Raw genomic sequence first — 22680 nt, forward strand, 5'->3', positions numbered from 1 at the left:
AAATGAAAATAATACCTGCTAAATGATGACAGGAAAAGCGCACAATAGTAACTTAAAAAAAAAAAGAAGTATTTCGTCATTTCTGTATTATTCCCAGAACAGGTAACCCCTGTTGTTAACGTGTGCAGAAAGGAAAGTTAATGGCATTCAGTCCATTATCACCTTAGAAAGAATTTTCCTTGACATAGAATAAGGCAAGTGTAAAGATAAATGAAACTTATGCTTGAATACAGACAGGACTTTTTCCATCACAAAAGATGCTGTAGAGGTTCAAGTCAGTAATGGAATAAATCATTTCACAAAGCAGAAGTTAAGATCGGTCTCCATGATTTGTCACATATGTATTACAATAATATTTTACAACAAATAGATATTAAAAGAGTTGTTATTTACAAATAACCAAATGTTTTAAGAGCACAATATATTCTTAATATGTTCTTGCTCCTTTAAAGATTAAAAAATAACTCACATCCTGTAAAAATACATGTAATGCTGCTAACTGAATGACATACTAGCAAAGCTGTAGCCTGAGGCTGTTGGGTGGCTGTGAAGTCAATGGGTGCAGCAGTTACACCGTATAAGGATCTGCCTGTCTATTTATGTAACAGTTATAACAGCAGAAACACCCATGCAATTAAATGAAGTTCCCCTAGCAATTTCCATTCCCCAGAAGTCATGTTTGTCCATGCTTCAGAAGCTGGCAGCTTGCGTCATCCAAGGTACCCGATTCTATTTAGTATACTGAACTTCAGCTGCGTTTATTCTAAAGTATACAGTGCAGTTTTTAGGGTGGCATTTACAGCCATTGAGGACAGACTGTTTTTGAGCAGGTGTCCATGTTTATACTATTGACCTTTACAATTCTTAATTTACTTCATTGAGCTAATGATTTATTTAAATGGTTGTTCTTTAATGTGCGAGTGAAGCTCCAACACACTTCTGATATTTTCTTATTATTAATATGACAATATTTTTCTGTTTTGGCACACTTTAGAAATAGTTAACTATCAATACTGCTGATAGTAACAGTAATCTGGTGATTGAAATAAGATGCATAAAGCAATTAATAGATGTTAAGTATTATAGAATGCTTATGACATGGCAGCTGAGAATTGTACAGAAATTATTTATTTGTAAGTTGATCTGCATCCAATTCTGGTTCTCTTAGTCTTACACAGCAATGTTATTTAATAGAAAGACTTATGGAGAATACCATATCCTAATTGCCATTTCAGAGGAATTTTGCTTGCAAGGAGCACCCAATTAATTTTGTTTATTTTCTGTAATAGTAGCTGCTATTGACCCCATTTTATATCATCAAACTCAGTATATAAAAACAACTAAATGGCAAGAAGCTCGACCACTTTCCTGGTCACCGTAATGGGTTACAGATTGCCACTCCAGTGATGTTTCCAAGCCTTATTGTGACAAATCAATGTGTTCAGCCACCTTATTCCCGTGACAAGTTCTAATGAAGTTTTCTTTGCCAAGAGTAATGGTGCCTGTGACTGGATAGCGACTAGGCCATTCATTCAGATACTCGAGAAGTGCAACGCGCCCAGGAAACCCTGGCAAAAGGGGAAAAATAAAAACAGAGGGAAGGGTTTTCAAGGGAACTGGGGGAAGCTGAACTTGTGTAGCATCGTAGACTGACACCTCTCCATGAAAACCTAGCCTGAATGTTATAAAAATGAGTAGACCGTGTGTGTTGTCTGTGTAACGCAAGTAGGGGACCAAGCTTTATTGCTAGCAAGTTGGCGTTCTGAACTATTACTGTTAATAGTACTGATTCCATATCTCAAAAGGGAATTTAATCCAGTGAAAAATAGGGTGAAAAAGCTAGTTTTGAAATGGTAAATTGGACAATGAAATGACATCTGGATACTGGTCAGATTATCCGTTTTCTGGGAGAACAGCATAGTGACCACAGGTCTGATATTGCAGTTAAATGGTTAAAATACAAAAGAAAAAAACTGCTCTCAAAACCCACCCATGAGTGGGAATCTTTTCAGTGTTTTAACTGTTGAATCAGGTGCTATGTCCACATATAACATCAATTTTCTTTGCTTTTGTCTTATCTACTGGTTGATTATCATGCTATGGGTTGCCAGCTGGGCATTAAGGGAAATGTTATCTCCGTTTCCCTGTTCTTCACAAATTGGAAAATCATGGTAACCACAAACAGCACTGAATTATGAAAGGTGTTTGGTAAAGTACTCTTGACCTTTTCTTCCTTTCCGTTTACCTGCATTCTATAGTGATGATTTTGGCTACTCATTTAATCGATTAATCATTTAATCATGTTGGTCTTTGACACTGGAGGTGATAAGGGAGAGAAATGATCGTGAAGAAATTTCACTGTTAGTCTTTAAATACTGCTCTGAAGAATACAAAGTCCTTAAAAAAAAAAAAAAAATTTTTTTTCCTTTTTTGTTCCAAAGTCCTGCTTGGAAACTTGGACTTGAGGGCCTGACGTCTCACCATCCAGCTGCTTTCCTTTGGGACCCCTGCTGYTTCGTGCTGATGATTTCAGTGTTGACTCTTTGAATATAGCTTGTTTTTTTCTTTCATTTGTGGGCTTTCTGGGAAAGTATAAGGACAAGCTATCAGGTGAAAAGGATGAATTAATTGCTTACGGGTTGATGACTACCAAAACTGTGGGACCCAGGTAATGACCAATCTGAAAATTGCTTCTACTGCTCAAACTAGCATAGAAAGAAACATGGTAGAAGGAGATGTAACTTTGAATTTCCTGCTTGTTTCTGGAGATCACACATCCGGGAGGAGTTCTTCCTTACATTTTCATGAGCTCAAGGGCAGCTGTGAAGCTAGAAGTTAGCACAAGTCAAAGTTGCTGTCATTTTAGTGCTGCTTCTGCTGAGCTGAGGGACGGATGTTGCCTTTTAGACATACTGGTAGTCCCTTTTTGTTGCTGTCCGTAGCAACATCACAGGCACATGCCAGCCAAACTGTCTGTCTGCATTTATAGTGTAAGTGATTTTGAAAGCTTGCTGCTCTGTGCATTTGCCTTTGGACAGAATTCAGCTCTTTCCTTTTTATTTGACACTTCAAATATTCTTGTCTTGAACTTTCTCATGAATTTTTATTAGGGGAAAATTCTTTGGGGAAAGGAATTTAAAGACAAAAATAGGGACCCAAGCGGCCTGCAGGCTGAAAGACTAGAGGGAGGTGGCAAAGCCTTTGGGAGGGGTGGGAACGCTGTGTCGGGGTGAGCCTCAGAAAGGAATGAAAATTGGCAAAATTGTGAGAAGGGATTCTCTGCCTGGTTCTCACTGCTCTTTGCCTTTATCATGATTAAAGCCGACTGCTGAAGACTTGAGTTTCCGTTGCTGCTGTTGGTTGTCAAATTTGAAAAGTGATGCTTAAACTAGCAGAGGTAGAGCCGTGTTTTGGTGATGACGGGCTTGTTAGGAGGTGCCTATGCAGACGGCAGCAGCCTGTGGACTTCTTGACTGATATGCAGATCATGCCTCTGAGAAAACTCACTCAGCTTTGCAGTTAAAAATACATATATATATATAGAGAGAGAGAGCGCGCGAGCGAGCAGTAGCTGGCATAGGAATGCATCTGTCTTTAGGTTGTAAGTAGCAGCTACTGAAATAATGATTTGGAGCCCTGAACTGGTTGAGGAACTTCAAAGTTTGAAAGATTAAGATAGAAGAGAGAAGTCTAGCTGTAGGATATAAGTACCTAACTGGAATTAGCTGTTTCATTTATCCTATGAGTTGTTTTGCAAAACTGTTGTGATATTCTCAATAAACAGTAGTTGATCTCAATCTTTTAACAAGTCRTTTCCAACACGGTGGTGTGTTACGTTTCTTTGTGGGAAGGGCCTGTCTCTAGTGGAAGTGGTGGGAGATGGGCTGAGGTTGCTCTTGCCCTTGGAGCATGCTTGGAGAAGAGAGTTGCAGAGACTCTAGGATGAAGGGGAGGGGGGGAAGAGCGTGACCCTTGGGAAAGTACGGCTGCTGCAGGGAGAGTGCTTGGGGGATCCAGTCTTGTTCAACTTCTTCATCAATGACCTGGATGAAGGGACAGAGTGCACCCTCAGCAAGTTTGCTGATRATACAAAAATGGGAGGAGTGGCTGATACGCCAGAGAGCTGTGCTGCCATTCAGAGAGACCTCGATGTGCTGGAGAGTTGGGCGGAGAGGAACCTCATGAAGAAAGGGAAGTGCAGAGTCCTTCAGCTAGGGAGGAATAACCCCATGCACCASTACAGGCTGGGGGCTGACCTGCTGGAAAGCAGYTCTGCGGAGAAGGACCTGGGGGTCTTGGTGGACAACAAGTTGAYCATGAGGCAGCAATGTGCCCTGGTGGCCAAGAAGGCCAATAGTATCCTGGGGTGCATTAGGAAGAGYGTTGCCAGCAGGTCAAGGGAGGTGATCCTCCCCCTCTACTCAGCCCTGGTGAGGCCACATCTGGAGAACTGTGTCCAGTTCTGGGGTCCCCAATACAAGAGAGACATGGAGCTACTGGAATGAGTCCAGTGGAGGGCTAYGAAGATTAAGGGACTGGAGCATCCCTAGTATGAAGAAAGGCTGAGAGGGCTGGGCCTGTTCAGCCTGGAGAAGAGAAGAYGGTGTAYAAGTATCTGAAGGGAGGGTACAGGGAGAATGGAGCCAGACTCTTTTCAGTGGTGCCCAGTGACAGGACGCGAGGCAACGGGCACAAACTGAAACACAGACASTTCCATCTGAACATGAGGAAAAACTTCTTTACTGAGAGGGTAACACAGCACTGGAACAGGTTGCCCAGAGATGTTGTGGAGTCTCCTTCTCTGGAGATATTCAAAACCCGCCTGGACACGATCCTGTGCAATGTGCTCTAGGTGACCCTGCTTGAGCAGGGGAGTTGGACTAGATGATCTCCAGAGGACCCTTCCAACCTCGACCATTCTGTGATTCTGTGGGTCAGACAGGGAGGCAAGGTCTGGTGTGGGGAGAGTTTGCTACAGCCCAGAAGATACTGAATGGCCTGAAGCTCAGCTGGAACTAAACCCAGGAAAGATGCAGGGGGGAAAGGAAGACTGCTGTATAAAACACTTTTGTTTCTGTTCTTTCTGATATAGGCACATGAAGCTTTCTCTGTGTAAAAAATACYAGCTGATATTCTAAATTACACCTGGGTTTTGGTTTTGATTGTTTATTCTTAACTTACAAGCTTTGGGTTTTTTTTTGAGAGTTCACTAGTTGGGGATTCTCTTGGCGAATTCATCTGTAAGTGCTGTTTGACTCAAAGCCTGGACTAGGRGAAGTGCCTGAATATAGATGCGGCTTGAAATGCGACACTGGCAGAATTGTGTAACAGGTTTTAGAGTTTGGCCTTTTACAGGTCTCATACGAGTATTTGAGGTAAGCCAGACCTTGTTTAAGATATATGATTTAAGGTCCTCTGGTAGACATACTTGCTTAGATTTAAAACTAAATTACAGGAACACAAAATGARCACTGCTGTTCCACTACTAGTGTCATTGTAAATGGAGTAACCTTGAAAGTTTAAATAGGTTATCATGTTACTGCTAATCACTGGAAAATACAGTAGCTGGAACCTAGTAGTTCATGTTAATTTTAACTAAAGATGCAGGGAATGAAAATAAACAAATGAATTTATTCATTAGTAATTGGCTGTCTTCTTTTTCAGGAAATCTTTAAGATGGAAGGCAACCTTGGGATTCCAAGACAAAAAAGAGCTATTTTGGCAACTCCAATTTTAATTCCAGAAAATCAAAGACCACCGTTCCCCAGACCTGTTGGCAAGGTAAGTCAGCAATGAACAGGATCGAGTTTCGATATTAGGCAATTGATTCATTTCTCTCAGGTTTTGTAATGCCTGACATGTTGGTAGTAGTGTCCCAAACAAAATTAAGAAGCACAAAGCTGAACAGAAAGGATTGTTTTTCTATCTTTTTGTGTAGACAGATGAACATGGCTTTGTATTCATGGGAGACTTTTACTTTACTAGCATACGCTCTGGTCAAAAGCATTAATCAGAGCTGTATGTTTTCCTGTGGCTGCTAACTTCAATCGAGGTAGCTGCCTATTGTGTATCCGTGTGTGTTAGGCTGGTGCTGAAATCTAGGCCACGGGTGTTATGAAGAATATCCCACTGCCACTGTGTGGCATATCTTGCTTTTTATTCTCAAGATCTAAAACGAATTCATAAGACATCGCAAGTAAAAATGTTAAGATTCTTTAGCTGACCTTCAGTGCCCAAAGATTAAGTAAGTCTGTGTAGGTGCTTTCAATTTTGTTTTGTGTTATTTGCAAAGGTGTCACAAAGAAAGTTTTTCTCATGTCTGCAGGCACCCGTATAAACAAGAGAGTCTTAATGACTGCCTTTCCAGAACTTCAGAAATATAGCTTGCATACAAAATTATCATTAAAACTTAAATGCCAATAGATGTTTACATGGCCATTTAGACATCGGAAGCTGTAATTATGTGGATATATTCTGCACGTTGGCAGCTTTGAAGCAGGGACCCTACCTGTTGCTCTGATTTCCCTAGGTGTATCAGTGCCATAAGAGACTATACAGCTGTGGGGTTGGTTCATAATTCCTGCTGATGCGATCGCTAGAGCTAAACCCACAGCTCGAGGGCAGAATTTGACTCTACGATCAATGTGTAATTTAGCTAGCTGGCATCTAATCAGTGACACTAACGATTAGGAAAGGTCTRATTCTTTTCAGTAAAAAGGGAGAATAATTCCCTGAAAATTCTATTTTCTCCCCTTTCCCTGTCCACTGTTTATACCAATAATATAYTTTGCTATTAGTTTTTTCCATCTTTTTGAAGTATTTTTCATGTGCCCTGTATAGTAGTGGAAAAATTGCCGTTCCCAAACTTCCTCCTTTCAATTTCAGTGTTTGAACATCTGAGGGTTATTGATCAATAACTCAGCAAATGTTTTTGGTTAATGTGTTAAACAGTTGATTTTTAAGACTCCTGTTGCACAATTCTAAAGGAGTGGGAGAAAGAAAAGCTACATGTACACAGATCTGTAGTATTTAATTTTTTTATTATTACTATTTTCTATCCTTCCTCCCCATACCTGCTGCCTGTGAACAAAGACTTGCAATTTGTTAGATTTCAGATACTCTGAGTTGCTCTCTGGAAGTGTCTTCATTAAGTGTATTTATTGGAAGTTTAAGATGCCGGTCCTGGCAGTTGAGGTTCCTTAAGCTTGAGATGATTCTGGTCCTATTAGTGCTTAAATGTTTTCCTGGCACCTTGTCATCTTGATTTGTTATCATTCTTGAAGTGCTAGTCCTGCAGCAGGAGTTGGGTGAGCTAGATGATGTGCAAACACAGAAGTGTAAAAGCATCAGATTTTCAAAGGCCCTAAGACACTTATTTAAAAATAGTGTTTAAGTTATAGGAGCTGCAAATGATCAGTGCCTTGAAATATTCTGAGCCATCATCAGTTTAAAAAGACTTTAAATATAGATTATTTTCAGTATTGTCTACTTTAGGTATCCAGGYGTGAGTGTTTTGGCTATCGTCTATTGCAAACAGTAGCACAGAGTGTATGTTTGACAAGTGAGACAAAAATACTAGAGATTTTTAAAATACAGGAATGACATATTCTAGGCCAATTGCAGTAATTTGTAATGGAATGTTTAATAAAGCCTAAATAAAAAGGTTTAGATCCTCAAACTAGTGATCGCAGGGAAGAGTCAGTATTCTTCCCTAACTAAAAAATTTAGCAGGAGTTGATGCTGAAAATAAGCAATTATTTTGTGTCTTTTTTCAYATCTCGCAGATCTTCATAAGCTATAGCATGAAGTCTTCAGAAATAGTAGCCTATACTACTCTAGAGAGTCTTGCATCTATCAAAAATCCTGGAGACACCCAGTTCATGTTCTTGTTTCAGATCCTGCACAAATTGCAGAAAAGATTGATGATGTACATCATTTAGTTTCAGATGGTTATTCTTAGCCTCATGAATTTGCAAAATTTTGTTTAGATGCCTTTGTGAGGCATGAGAACCACAATTACTCCCTTTCCCATATTATTTTGGGGCTTATCTTCAAAAGCCTCAACAAGGCATTACATGGGCTGATGAATARTAGCTATAGATGTGCAAGAATTTCTCTTGAGCTTAAACTTTGCCATCTCTCTGGTCTGTCATAGATCACTGTAAAGTGGATATGGGAGATGTTTTTTGTAGCTGTGGTTTTTATAGMGGGGTTTTTCTCTGGAGGAGAAAAGCATGCTGAGAATGCTGACGCTGAGCCAGCACCTCTGCAGGCAGGAGCCACTGTGGGGYTGAGCTAAACTGTGACAGCTTTTCGTGAGACACCTATTCCTTCCCTACTCCTGAGCCTCGGCTGTAAATCTGAGATGTAGAGGCTTATGAAAAGGAAAGCTGAGGAAGAATGTGGCATTTAAATAAATACTTCCAGACTTCAGCAGTATTTGGCCTTAGCTGGCAGTGTGGGGCATTCCCTATTTTATTCCGATGTAGCCAGGCACCCGGTTTGTGCGAACTAAAGGATACAGCAAAGCCCAGAAGCTTGGAGTTGTAGGTACTACATATACGTATTATATTTTGGTAACCCAATATTGTTACCTCTCCACCTCTGTTGGAAAAATCTCAAAGGGCAAGTGAAGAGCAAAATTCAAAGCAGGAATGTACAGTTTGGATATAATAAAAACATAGTATTGAATGCTATTGAAGTTGCTCCCTGTAAGGATGAACAGAGCTGACTCAGTYGATAGCATTATCATGAGGCACCGTGAGGACATCAGAGCAGGAAAAACGAATTTGTTCCAACACCGTACAGTCATTTTCAGACTGATTCCTACTTCAGAAAGTTGCTTTCTGCCAGGACTTATGTCTGAGAAAGAGTATCAAAACCRGCTTTATCAAAGCAAGGAGAGAAGAGGCTGCAAGCTGCGGTGACGAGTGCCCGGAGGTGGCCGAGGACGTGTCGCCCGCGGGAGCTGGTCCCGTGTGCCGGGCTGTCCCCRCACTGCCAGGCCCTGCCGAGGTCTAGGTGGAGCTCAGAAAGAAGGTGCAGCCGTGTTAGCTRCAGCTGAGCCTGCCAGCGCTCCTCTTGTATCACGAAGCCGAGAAAAAGCTAATGTCCGGGCACTTTATTAGTGTATTCTCAGCTGCTGTAACATCCTGGCCATTCCACAGCACTGATATTAGAGCATACTGAATTTGTACAGAGCGTTACTGTATTTCCATAGCAAGAAAAAGGTAAATAACGGCAGTTTCTAAAACTGTGGTTCGCATACTTAGATATTTATCTGTCTTTAAGGATATTTTGAAAGAAGCAGTTTTAGAAGTTCAGAGGCACTTTAAAGTCCTGTCATTTCCRGTGATGTTATATTGGCTTGTCATAGCACTCCCCGTGTCCGAGTGGAAGATGCCTGTAGAATATTGGATTTAGAATTTCACTAGCAATACACTATTTAACGTGTCAGACTTGWTGCTGACTTAAATGTTAAAAGTAATTTCTTGAAGTATCAAATTCTTCAGCTGATAAAACTTATCAATAAAAACATTTAAGAACTAGGATACAGTAATGTGTGTGTGGGAAAATAACCACACTCCTTGCTGTCTGAAAAATAATCACAATTTTTGTTCTGCTTTCATCTTTGTTACTGCACTTGTGCTCRTAAGGAACATGAAGCTTGCCTGGCTGAATGAAATGTCTGGGATAGTGATAATTTCAGATATGACTAGCTTTGTTTGCTACCATCGTGTGGTCTGGTTTAGATTTCCCCATAAGTTAGGTTTCCAATTGCATCCTGTGTGTGTTTTCTTCCTCCTCCATTTGCTTTACTGAATTACCAGTGCGGTTTATTCCTCTTTTCTGACCRCTGCCTATTTTCCACCCCATGCTGCGATGCCTAGAAATGCCCGAGGTGGTTGCAGCGGCTGCCAGCATTGAGCTGCCTTGGTTGGGAGCAGGATGAATGGGGGGAAAAGTAGGAGAGTGGGGAAGAACAATTAAATTTTATTTCACAGTTAAGGAAACAATCGTATAAAGAGAAAAAGGGGATTGTAGAGGGCTTTATCCATTAAGGGTTGGTGATGTAAATAAGGGAGGAGCTATTGCACTGGACAACTGAAAAAATTGTTTTAATTAATTGCAGAAGTTCAGATCGGTATTTAGCGTGACAAGAAAATACATGTGTAGAGGCTCTTTTTTGTGCTATTACTGGCCTCCTAGCATATCCACTTAGGAACAAGATTATTGCCTTGCYGTTTGCACACCCTTGCTTAGGGTATCTCTTAATTAAATAACTATCATAGACGTGCTGTGCTTTGAGGTAGAGGAATCTCACCTTCTAGCAGGGTCTAAGCTTTTGCATATTATCCTTCATTCCTGAGGGAGGCTGGTGTGATTAAAATATTTTAATACGCTCTTGGTAACACGGGCCTTTGTGTCCAGATGGCCCAGGCTACAACTGTTGACTGTTATTGATGTGTTTTGTCTAGCTCTTGCAGATATAGCACAGGGATATTATATTCAATTTTTAGTCTCTCTCCATATGTTACTCTTCCAGTTTATTTGTCCGCATCAACTAAAATGAAGTACAAAGCAGTGGGGTGCGGGATTACAGTGTAATTACAGTGATAGGTTATTTGTCAGTATGCTATAGAGATGTATTCTAAGACTAATTTAAGAGTGGTGGGTCTATGTATCGATTTGATTGTCTCTAGACATTCCTTAATTGTGGTGAGCTGTGTGATGGAATTTTTTGAAGTTTAATCCTTACACTAATAAAGAGTTCAAAGTGCAGGAGGGCTATCGTGGAAAGACAGCCAAGAAGTTCCAGTTCTTCCAGGCATCTGGAAAGGAGGACATCTGCAGAGTACGAGAAGCATTTGCTGCGCATTTTATTGTGGGGCCTACAATGAATCCATGGTCCTATTTGAATTTAAAGGAACGTCCTTCATAAGAATGAGTATTTTACTTGTAGCATGAGATCTGGAAGACAAGAGTGGCCTGATAAAAGTTGGCAAGACCTGTTATGCTCAGTGATGGCTAAAAAATAGAGAGGTAAACAGGCAAATTTWTAGGGCCTTTGTGCTGAAAGATGAAAAAGCATTTTTTTTTTTAATTTGTTTGTTGGTGGGGTTTTTTTGCCAGTAAAAGAGTTTGTTTTTGTTGCTTGGATTTTGGTGTTTTTTGGGAAGGAGGATGTTTGGGTCAGATACTATTGGACCGGGTGTAGGTTTCTTCCTTTGATCTGGCTGATGGGCATTTAGCTGCCAAAGGGCTAATAGATGGCAGGACTGACCTGCACAAAAGCTCAAGAAAAAGTGGCTCATGCTCCCAAACAGGATAGAAACCGCTATGGTCTGTGAAGAGTATTTTTTTTGTTGTTCTGTTTTGTTTTGTTCCCCCTACYGCCCCCTCCCTGAACTGTGCGTGTAAGGCAAGGAGAAAACACAACTTTTCAGTTAACACAGCACTGAAAAAAGCTGAAGAGGGGAGGAAAGCTGAAGATAACTGGATGGAAAAGCTGCTGGAAGCTTATTATTTTTGAGTGGATATCTGATTGAGGCTATTTATATATGAGAAATTATATGCTTCATGGAAAGGAATTGCTATGTACTAAAGATGCAGCTGGAAAAAATACCAAACTTCAGGCAAGAGTTGAAAAGGTGGTAGAATAACAAGATAGAGATGGTATGATCCACCAGTCTGAACAGAACCCAGAGAGAAGACTTGTAGATTAGAAGAGGACGCGTGAAAGACAGCAGAGAACAAGATCAACAGATGAAATAAAAACTGAATTAAGGAGTGGATTTGTTCCACTGGAAAATGAGGCAGAAGGTGGGGGAAAAGGAGAAAGATGGTCCAAAAGAGAAATGGGTGAGGGAAAGGAGCTAGCTGAGATGGGTGTCTAAGTCTGGAAGATAATGGTGTGTGCTGACAGAGAACAAAATGATATGCAAAACAGAAGAAATGTACCTAAAACCTTTCCCAACACCAAGAGATAATCTGTGTGATTCCTTACCAGGAACCTCTATCTTCATGTCAGTCATCAAAAAAGATGCAGAAAGAAGAGAATGCCTTTCTTTTTGTTACAGAAGTAGAAGTGGATTTGAGCTATATAGGGAAAAATCCATGGGATATGGTTTTTTCCTGTTCAGTTCTTGTCAAATCACCACCATATCAGATCTAAACGAGCAGGCCATGCCAAAGAGTGAGTGCAGAAAAGAGGAGGTGGTCTCCAGCCAGAACTCTAATTTCTCCAGAAGGAGGCTGGAAGCGTGGTGAGATAATATTTAGGATGAGACAGCTGAAAAAGTGGTGCCATAGGGGAGATGCTGGAACATTTGGCTACTGGGGAGCATTGCTGAGCGAGGACCTTTTCCAGCAAATAGACTCCGTTTGATTAAAAGGAGTTTTGTCTGTTGGCATCAAAGAAAAGCACTCATTATGGTATGYAAAAGAAATGCATCTATCAGTCTCTGCAGGAAAAGATAAATCCACAGGCAAGGATCTATAAATGAGCAGCAAGCAGTGAGTGGTAGAAAGATGTACAGAAAAGGGAAAATAAATTCTGTTGCTGATGAACAGCACTTAGGCAATAAAAATAGTTTTAATAAAGTTATTTCTAATCCAGCTAGGAAAAAGATTGGGAATAGATAAAAATCTAATTAAAATTAGATTTTTTTTTAATTGGAGTTTTCTGTAGTTTTAGAGAAAATTATATTACTAGTACATTAAGACTGGGCAAAAAATATATGTCTGAGCTCAGTTTGTTAGCCTAACACAGTAAGTGTTCTCTGTAAATCTAGTGCGAGTGTAGTGATTTAAGCCAAAGGAAAATATTGGCACAATAACAAGTGGGTATAAATTTTGGCTGAAGATTAGAAGAAAAGTTTCAAGTCCCCCAAGAAGAGGAATTAATCTTCACCACTCTTCCAGTATGAGTAAAGAGAAGGGAATACAGAGTTTGATAAATACAGGATCACAGTTGCCTAATACGGCAGCTTCTGATAGGGAAAGGACAGACACCATGAGGTTTCCTCCTATTCTAGTGTTCTTGAAAATGTGTGTGAAATACGCTGCTGAGCTGGACTTGAATGGACCATTGGAGATGTCATTTTAACATCTGATCAAATTCCTGGCTCGCATGAAGGGATGGAGCACTTCTGACCTTCATGGGAAAGAAACAACCTACCTCAGCAATGAAAGTAATGAAATGAACAGCACTCCAATAAATTAACGAGCTTTCAATGCAAGTACATGAATTATTAAACTATAGTATATTTTCATTAAAGGATATGTATTTGATGTCCCAACAAACCATTAAGTGAAAACAGAACTTCAAATTTATCTAGTTTTCTGAAAGGTCTCTTCTCAAACTTCCYTTTTTTAGAATATTGATAGTCACATAAACAATTACAACAGAATACATTTGTTCYCTTTAAGCTAACAGAATTTTAATGAAAAGTCATGTTAAAATGCTTCTGTTTACTTAAGATATTTCAGAAGAATCAAATTTCAGCAGTGGATGTTTTGGAAAACTGGAAAATAATAACAATTTGCTGTCGTTTTTCAGTGTTTGGTGTCATTAATAAGGATAAAATATTTTTTAAAACATTTAAGGAATACTTTTTAACCTAGTTACTATGGTTACAAGTTTGTTGGAGATACAACAGTTCTATGGCAACGATGGAATTAAATTTTCTGCCCAATATTGAAATATCCAGTGCCTAATTTCCTGCTTCATAATAAATCATGCTAATGACCTTGAGAGCACCAAAGAGAAGAGATTTTTATGCTCTGAAGCTATTCAGCAAAGTATGCTACAGTTTAACTGTTGTGTTGTTTGTATTAACTTTGATTTCAGAAGTTGTTATCTTAAACTGTGTTGCAGATGAAGGTGGAGGAAAAAAAATGTTTCAGTCCTTGTCAATAAATTTCCTATAAAATAACTGTGATAAAATAAAACCCTGGCAACTAATTTTTCATTGACACACTAGTTGGGGTTTCATTTCACTTTTAAGGAAATGTGTTTGGGTTATTTTTAGATGCAACAGCTACTTCATCTAATGATGCCCAATATCAGGGTCCTTTCTATAGTATTTTTTTCTTAAATGGGTAATTGTACTCATCTTTGCAAAAACAAAACAAAAAGTCCCCTGAAAAGTCCAACTCCTTTCCAGCTTTCCTTGACCCAAATAAAGCTTCAGACAGTGTTTTAAGAAGATGGCATTGCCCAAAATCAATGTAGTGAATGTTTCTGTACCCAGTCTTACTGAGCATACTGTGAGCAAGGAGTGCAGAATAATAGTTATTAAATTCCCATTCCCTAGCCAGATTCTCCATGATTTTCATGAAACCATACTGATCTTTTTGTCGACTTTCATCTTTACGTCCTCCAAGATGATTCTATATCCATCCTTAGTTGACTAATGGAAAGTTTTTGATATTCACCTTGCATTTTCTATGAGCTGGTTTAATGCAGCTGTTTGAAATAAGGACTCCTTTGGGCCAGCTTGACAAAACTCTGTTTTCCTCTTGAATGTGTACTTTTCAGCAAAACCTTGACCTCTGCATTCCAGTAAGGCCAAATCTTAATCTTACTAAGATGTAGGGCCTAATTCTGTAATCTCAGACTCATAAGATGGAGGGTATTTGGATCCAGAATTTGTTTGCTTCTACTATGATGCCTTTAATTTGTAAAAAAAAAAAAAAAAAAAAAAAAAAAAAAAAAAAAAATTACTTTCTACAAATCCACTTACAGTAATACTTTCTTTGTTGTAGGATGACAAATGCAACAGACCTATCCATCATTACTTAGCTATGTACTGTGTTAATAATATATTACTAGCAAGGAGATGAAACCTGTAGGATATTGAAGTCAGTGAAAAGAACAGAACCATAGAGCTTCCTTTAAATCAATAAAGATATTTATTTGATAGCTCTGAACTGATAGAGACTGCTGCAGTTCTGATCTGTTACCTGAATGCTGTACCTTCTCCATCTGATCATGTTCCTGTTTGCTTACAAGTCATTCCTGTGGTTTCTGTTAAGTCGGTCTTTAGCAAGAGTATAGTATAATATAAAGCAATATCCAAATGAATGGCATTTTAGGAAGAAAAACAACTTATTCCTGCCAATTTACAAACTAAATACTGTCATACTGTCACCCTGAGTACTTACTTTAATGAAAGACTTTAATGAAGGCATTTTTTGGACTGACGACAAATTTGATATTATTATCTGTGACTTGTTAAAGTAGCATTAAGAAAAGATGGTTGGCAGAGTATTTCCAGAAGGAAAAATGATATGTATTATATATGGCTCATCTGTAATGTTGAGTAAATAGCTGTCACTCAGGGAATAATAGTCATTTGCTTCCTTCTGACTAACTGCTGGATCTCTTCAACGATGACTGATTGTAACCTTTTTGTGTTTTTCTCTTAGTTTTATCATACATGGAGGACTTTTCTTTTGCATTTTATAGTGCTGTATGGTAAAGATCAATAGGATACATGTAATAGCATGATGCTAAGCTCTATCAAGGCAGCTGTGTTTTAATTTAACGAACATTTTTCTTTTCTTTTCCACAACTTCTGTTGCTCTTTCCAGCTGCTCTCTAAAGGCAACCTTTTTTTCTTAAATCTTTCTTATTAATCCCCTTTACCATTTAGTTTCCAACCCTTTTTGTGAAATTCAGAAGTGGACTATGTCATTTGTAGTCTGTAGGAACAAAATGAGGTGGACATCTTTGTACCTATATAATGAGGCTTTAAGAGTTTAATGAGGATGTATTCTTTTTGCCTGAACTTATTTAAAGACCAGCTGGTGTCTTTTATCGTCGTTAACAATATGTCATTTTGAAGTCAATATTGCTCTGCTCTGCAGCTGTATTTTTCATTCAGGGTCAAATGCATAAAAAGTAAGAACTATTTCATTGTAATTGGTGATCTATTGTTGAACTAAAATGTTCAAATATGGGAATCTTCAATTTCCTTTTGCCCATCTTTTGGAAAGAACATTTTAGTTTGACCTTTTTTTTTTTCCTTCAAGCAGTCAAAAAGAATCAAGTCAAAATCACTTTTTGCTGTTGAAACATTGTTTAAACAACGGCAACTAAAAACTCATCAACTGTACTGGTGGATTAATCTGTTTTCCAATGTGCTGTAATTACATTAGGAAGATCATTGACTTTAAGTTGGCCGTCATATTCTTTGTTTTCTAAGGCTCTTTATGAAGCCATGCAATTATACATTTGGAATTTAAATACATGAATTATGTCCTCCGTGTAATAGGTTTACACACACAATGTGCTCAGACATGCATACTAACAAATGTGTACATGCATATACAGACCTATCTATGGCAAATTGTCATGTACTTTCTTCTTGGTCGATACTGTTGGCTTTGTACGTGCTGTTTTTCCTATCTTTATCTGCATGATGCTGCTGTGAACATGTATTGCTTCTATTGGAAAGTCTACCAATTTCATCTCTGCCCTTACTTCAACAAATCAGTTGTGTTGTTCTTCTGGATCTCCTTATTCTCCTGCCATATAACTCTGCCTCATATTTCTGAAGAACAGGTGAACAATGTGGAATGAATATTTAAACAAATCCTATTTAGAAAATAAAATAACTGTTAAAATATTTGCACAATTTTGCTAACACATTATTTCAGCAATTTTAGTTTGATTTACAGTTTAAGCTGAGATACAACAGAGTGAAAGCTTGTCCTTATCACTGAGCACTTCCATGGAGCGTCAGTCTTGTTTGTTAAGCACATGCTAAAGTACTTTACTATATCACTGTGCAATGATGTCTGACCTTAAGTGCCTTGAAGCTCACAGAAATTCTTCCATCAAAGTGGGAAAGGACTTTTGATCAGGCCTACTTTCTTGGGAGATTTTAGTGGGAAGAGGGGGGAGGTCAAAGGAGGTATGAACTAAGTTGAGCGTGTAAATATCAGGTTTTACTTTAACAATTTTCCATACAAATATAAGGAAATAAAGTACAGTTGGAAAAATCTACCTATTTTTACTGTACRGTAAGTATCTTTGCACTGAATCACAGAATCGCACAGAGTGGTTGAGGTTGGAAGGGATCTCTGGAGATCACCTAGTCCAACCCCCTGCTCAAAAAAAAATTGGTCAGGGAAATGAGCCCTAGTCTCCCATGTGACAGGCAGGGATACTCACCACTATACAAATATACTATAGTATATACTGCTTGTATTATATAGTATATATACTATATGTTATACTATATATAGACATACCTTGGAGATATTGTGGGTTTGGTTCCAGACCACTGCAATAAAGTGAATATTGCAATAAAGTGAGTCACATGAATTTTTTGGTTTCCCAGTTTACACTATACTGTAGTCTGTTGTGTGCAATAGCATTATGTCTAAAAAAACAATGAACATACATTAATTAAAAATTACTTTATTGCTAAAAAATGCTAACCATCATCTGAGCCTTCAGTGAATCCTTTGTTGTCATTTCAATGATATTCACAGCATCTTGACCAGGAGTAGATTCCATCTCAAGAAACCACTTTCTTTGCTCATCCATAAAAAGCAACTCCTCATCCGTTAAAGTTTTGTCATGAGATTGCAGCAATTCAGTCACATCTTCAGGTTCCACTTCTAATTCTAGTTCTCTTGCTATTTCCACCACATCTGCTGTTACTTCCTCCACTGAAGTCTTGAACCCCTCCAAGTCATCCATGAGGGTTGGAATCAACTTCTCTCCATGACCTCCTCCCATGAATTAGGAATGTTCTTAATGGCATCTAGAATGGTGAATCCTTTCCAGAAAGTTTTCAGTTTACTTTGCCCAGATCCATCAGAGGAATCACTGTCTATGGCAGCTGTAGCCTTACGAAATGTATTTCTTAAATAATAGGACTTGAAAGTCAAAATTACTCCTTGATCCATGGGCTGCAGAATGGGTGTTGTGTTAGCAGGCACGAAAACAACATTAATCTCATTGTACATCTCCATCAGAGCTCTTGGGTGACCAGGTGCATTGTCAATGAGCAGTAATATTTTGAAAGGAATCCCTTTTTCTGAGCAGTAGGTGTCAACAGTGGGCTTAAAATATTCAGTAAACCATGTTGTAAACAGATGTGCTGTCATCCAGGCTTTGTTCCATTTATAGAGCACAAGCAGAGTAGATTTAGCATAATTCTTCAGGGCCTTAGGATTTTCGGAATGGTAAATGAACATTGGCTTCAACTTAGTCACCAGCTGCATTAGCCCCTAACAAGAGAGTCGGCCTGTCCTTTGAAGCTTTGAAGCCAGGCATTGACTTCTCCTCTCTAGCTATGAAAGTCCTAGATGGCATCTTCTTCCAGTAGAAGGCTGTTTTCGTCTGCATTGAAAATCTGTTGTTTAGCATAGCCATCTTTGTCAATTATCTTAGCTAGATCTTCTGATAACTTGCTGCAACTTCTACATCAGCACTTGCTGCTTCGCCTTGCACTTTTATGTTATGGAGGCGGCTTCTTTCCTTAAACCTTATGAACCACCCTCTGCTAGCTTCAACCTTTTCTTCTGCAGCTTCCTCACCTCTCTCAGCCTTCATAGAATTGAAGAGAGTTAGGGCCTTGCTCTGGATGAGGCTTTGACTTAAGGGACTGTTGTGGCTGGTTTGATCTTCTATCCAGACCACTACAACTTTCTCCATATCAGCAATAAGGCTTTTTCGCTTTCATTTGTGTGTTCCCTGGAGAGTTCCCAAGAACTTTTCCTTTGCATTCACAACTTGGCTCCCTGTCTGGCGCAAGAGGCCGAGCTTTTGGCCTATCTTGGCTTTCGACGTGCCTTTCTCACTAAGCTGAATCATTCCTAGCTTTTGATTTCAAGTGAGACATGTGCGACTCTTCCTTTCACTAGAACACTTAGAGGCCATTGTAGGGTTATTAATTGCCCTAATTTCAATATTGTTGTGCCTTAGGGAGTAGGGACGCCCGAGGAGAAGGAGCGAGATGGGGGAATGGCTGATTGGTGGAGCAGTCAGAACACACACAACATTTATCAATTAAGTTCACCATCTTATATTGGTGCGGTTCGGGGTGCACCAAAACAATTACAGTAGTAACATCCAAGATCACAGGTCACCATAACAGGTATAATAATAATGAAAAAGTTTGAAATATTGTGAGAGTTACCAAAATGTGACACAGAGACACGAAGTGAGCACATGCTGCTGGAAAAATGGTGCTGATAGACTTGCTCAACACAGGGTTGCCACAAACCTTCAATTTGTAAAAAAGTGCAGTATCTGTGAAGCACAATAAAACAAGGTATGCCTGTACTATGCTGTACTGCTTCAGAAGTTTTTCTTTTCGTTTCTGTAATGCATGCAAGAAACCATTAAGCTTACATTTTCAATTGAGCTTGCTGGAGATGAGAATGGATTTTGATAATAAAAATCTGTACAACAATGAAGTCCAGAAATTGAAAGTAGTAGAGATCCCTGTAATCCAATAACATGTGTCTTAATATATTTTTTACTTATTAGAATTGCAAAAAAGAGGAAATGTGGATGTAGCTAAGTGTGGATAGAACTTGAATTCAGTAGCTGTATTAATTTAACAGAAATTCATGTCCAAACCTGACTTACAATATAATACAAGTTGTTTCATGAACAATGGAAGCAATGAAAGCTGGTTTCCTACAAATATTCATTTCCTGCAATAAACCCAGGTTCTCCTATGCGCATGTAACACCTCCTGCACCATGTTGCTAGATGATCTCACAGTACCCCCAGCACTGCTGGTGTTATTTTCTGATTTCTGTAGTTTCAGGCTGGATAAAAGAAAGCATGTCCTGCAGCTACAGCTAGCCTGACTGGGCAGTGAATATGCACGTCCAAAATGGAAGCTCTTCCCACTTTTCTATCTTTGCAGGCATTAGTAGGTCTTTTTCCTTCATGTGGCTGTAGTTTTCACGAAACTTTTGGGAACTTTGTATCTTGGAAATTTTTTGTCCAGTTTGGTTGAAACTAGCTGATAGGTTTAAAATGGATCAGAGAGGGCTTGCTGGAGAGATGGCATGATCACCTAAAATGCTATTTCTTTAGGAGACCAGACTAAAAAAAGCATGCGTTTAGCATAACATCTATTCCTCAACAGATTCTTTTCTACTTGGGAAACAAAACATGTAAATATTACTTATTGTTCTTGATGGGGTTGGATTAATGGTTCCATCGGGATATTCAAAAAGCAATGTCTGCAATGGGGAAGTCACGGATTATGTAAAGGAAAAACTGTAAAGATCTATGAATTCTATCACCAACAAAAGTTAATGAACAATGAAGAGCAGGCTCAAATTGTGTAAATAGGAAAATATAATAAATCAACTTCATCCATTATTACTGTGCTGTTGGGCTTTCTAATCTGAATTTGCTAAGGGTTACTGCAACATGAAAATTAATTTGAATTAATAGAATCTTATTAGTATGTGGATTATTTTTTTGAAAAAAGCATATAGTGATATTACTGATTTTTTAACTTATTTTCCTCTGAGGATCTTAGAGTAATTATTATTTAATGATCTTAAAAAAAAGGCATGAAATCATGATCTACACAGTCAACAATGATTTGAAAAAATATAATTATCTATTAATGAGAAATCTTAAGAACTAGCCATACTGTTTCCTTTAGGGTACGACTGATGAAGGACACTCTGTAAGTAGTAGAAAATTGATCATTTTTTTAAGATTTCACAAAGATTGGTAATTTCAAAGGTTCAGATAAAAAGATACAGCTCCAGTTAAGAACCACCTACTTCAAGTTCTAAATGTGTTAGCTGCTGCTGGACACGTACTCCGGTTCTTTTTCTTGGTGACAAGAAAATATGCTTTGACCATGTTCTGTTATGTAGGAAACTTTCCCATCCCAAACCATCTTTTAATTCTGGGAACAAACTAAGCAGCTTTGCAGTGATCATAAAGTGTATGTATGTAGTTCATATTTGCTGGAGACGGGTACAATGCTTTGTCTTTGCATTCTAGTGCAATGCTTACTTGAAGCAGAGGTAAGAGATGAAGATGATTTTTTTTCTTTACATGCTGTTCAAAAGAGCAATTTTCTAAAATTCTCATTCGACTGTCAGAGTTAATTATATTTTTAGAATTGGACTGAAATTTGCCTATCAGCTTTTTAAATCAAGGGCTAGAGGCAAAATACAGCTAGGTTGCCATTTTTCCTCCTTAAGTCTCTCAAAGAGGGACTCCCTGCTGCTTGTGTAATGAACCATGGAGACCCTCATGTAGTAGCTTTGAAAGTAGGATAGGATTGTGTTGAAGGGCTGGGAAATTATTTCATTGCGAATAATTTAAGAGCAGAATCTGCCTTTGGTTTGGCTCATGAATCAGCTGTCAAGAGATTCTGATTTTCATAAATTTGTGACAAGCAAATGGCAGACAAACTGTTAACATGAACAAATTGGCTTGCACYAGAAGTTCAGAAAGACTCAAAGGAGGTTCCTCCAGATCCTAATATCCCTTAAAAAGTGAAAGTCCCATTCGAATTAAATTAAGTGTAGTTTTGAGAAGCAACTCCTAAAGCTGTATAAACCACTAGTGAAAAGTTTTCTAAGGATTTCGGAAACTGGTGTGCTCCCTGCAAGGACAGTTTAGGGAGGCTGTCAGACCACAGATGTTCTCGATGAAGGAAGGGGATGCAAGTTTGAAGGAGCATCTCAAACTGAAGTGTCAGAAGAAATAGTGGTAGGACAAACAGGTGAATGAACAGTATAAGATAGCAAGGACCAAAGGATCTTGAGAGGGGCTCAAACAGGGAATTGCTGGACTCTTAACTGTGGCCTGTAACTACTCACAAGTGTTGGTCTCACTCCCACTGGAATGGTGGATGGCAAATATCCTGCTGCTCCTTTTTGAAAAGGAGCCTTAGGAAGCCTTCCAAACCTGAAGATCTAGAGCCCACTGACTATGACTCCCTCATTCGGTAAATTAGTCGAAGCTAAGCTGTAACAAACACTGGGATAGATAAACTTGTGGTTAGGCATGAGGTGGAAGAGTCAACATGGCTCTTGTGAAGGGAAGTGATATCTCCTAAACGTATCAAGCTCTTTGAAGAGGAGTCAAAAGTGTTGATAAAGATTTGATCAATAAAGCATACTTGGATTTTTCTGCAAAGAGGGACTGTCCTCTTTGGCTAAAAGATGGTAGTTTCCAGGTTCCACCCCTAGGAAATAGTGTGGAAATAAATCACACAGGGAAGGTTTTACCAGTAGATTTTTTTTTAAGGGTCTATACAGTGATTCGTGATGTTTAGCATTGTAAAAAATGATCTGATAAAGGAGACAAACCGTGAGGTGACAGAATTTCCAGATCATACAAAAGAATTCATGAGAATGACAAGTAATGCAGAGATTATAGTGTTGCAGAGGGATTTAACAGTCCTGAATGGCAGAGTTTGTCGATAACTGCAGATTAAGCATATATAAAACTCAGAAGAACTTTTGGAACCACTGTGGATTGGTCTTTGAAAATGTCAACTCTGTCCTTAACAGTGACCAGAGGACAAATAGAAAGATGAATACTGTGTTCTTGTCACGGCACCTTAGAAAGGGTGCGGTAGACTTAGAAAAGCTTCAGAGAAGGGTTATGTAGATAATCAGAGGTAAGAAATKGAGAGATTAAATAGAGCAGGACTCCTCAGG

At 38.8% G+C, this 22680-nt stretch overlaps 1 protein-coding gene across 1 annotated transcript in view; it reads left to right on the forward strand.

Annotated features, from left to right (window-relative positions):
* CDH13 (cadherin 13) overlaps positions 1-22680 on the forward strand; it is a 488994-nt gene that overhangs the window by 197083 nt on the left and 269231 nt on the right. Inside the window, exon 4 of the mRNA XM_026059344.1 lies at positions 5665-5781. Coding sequence (XP_025915129.1) covers positions 5665-5781 — 117 coding nt within the window. The remainder of the gene's footprint in view (positions 1-5664; positions 5782-22680) is intronic.

This window comes from Apteryx rowi, unplaced genomic scaffold, assembly GCF_003343035.1.
Source record: "Apteryx rowi isolate R43461 unplaced genomic scaffold, aptRow1 scaffold_1, whole genome shotgun sequence".
Lineage (NCBI taxonomy): Eukaryota > Metazoa > Chordata > Aves > Apterygiformes > Apterygidae > Apteryx > Apteryx rowi.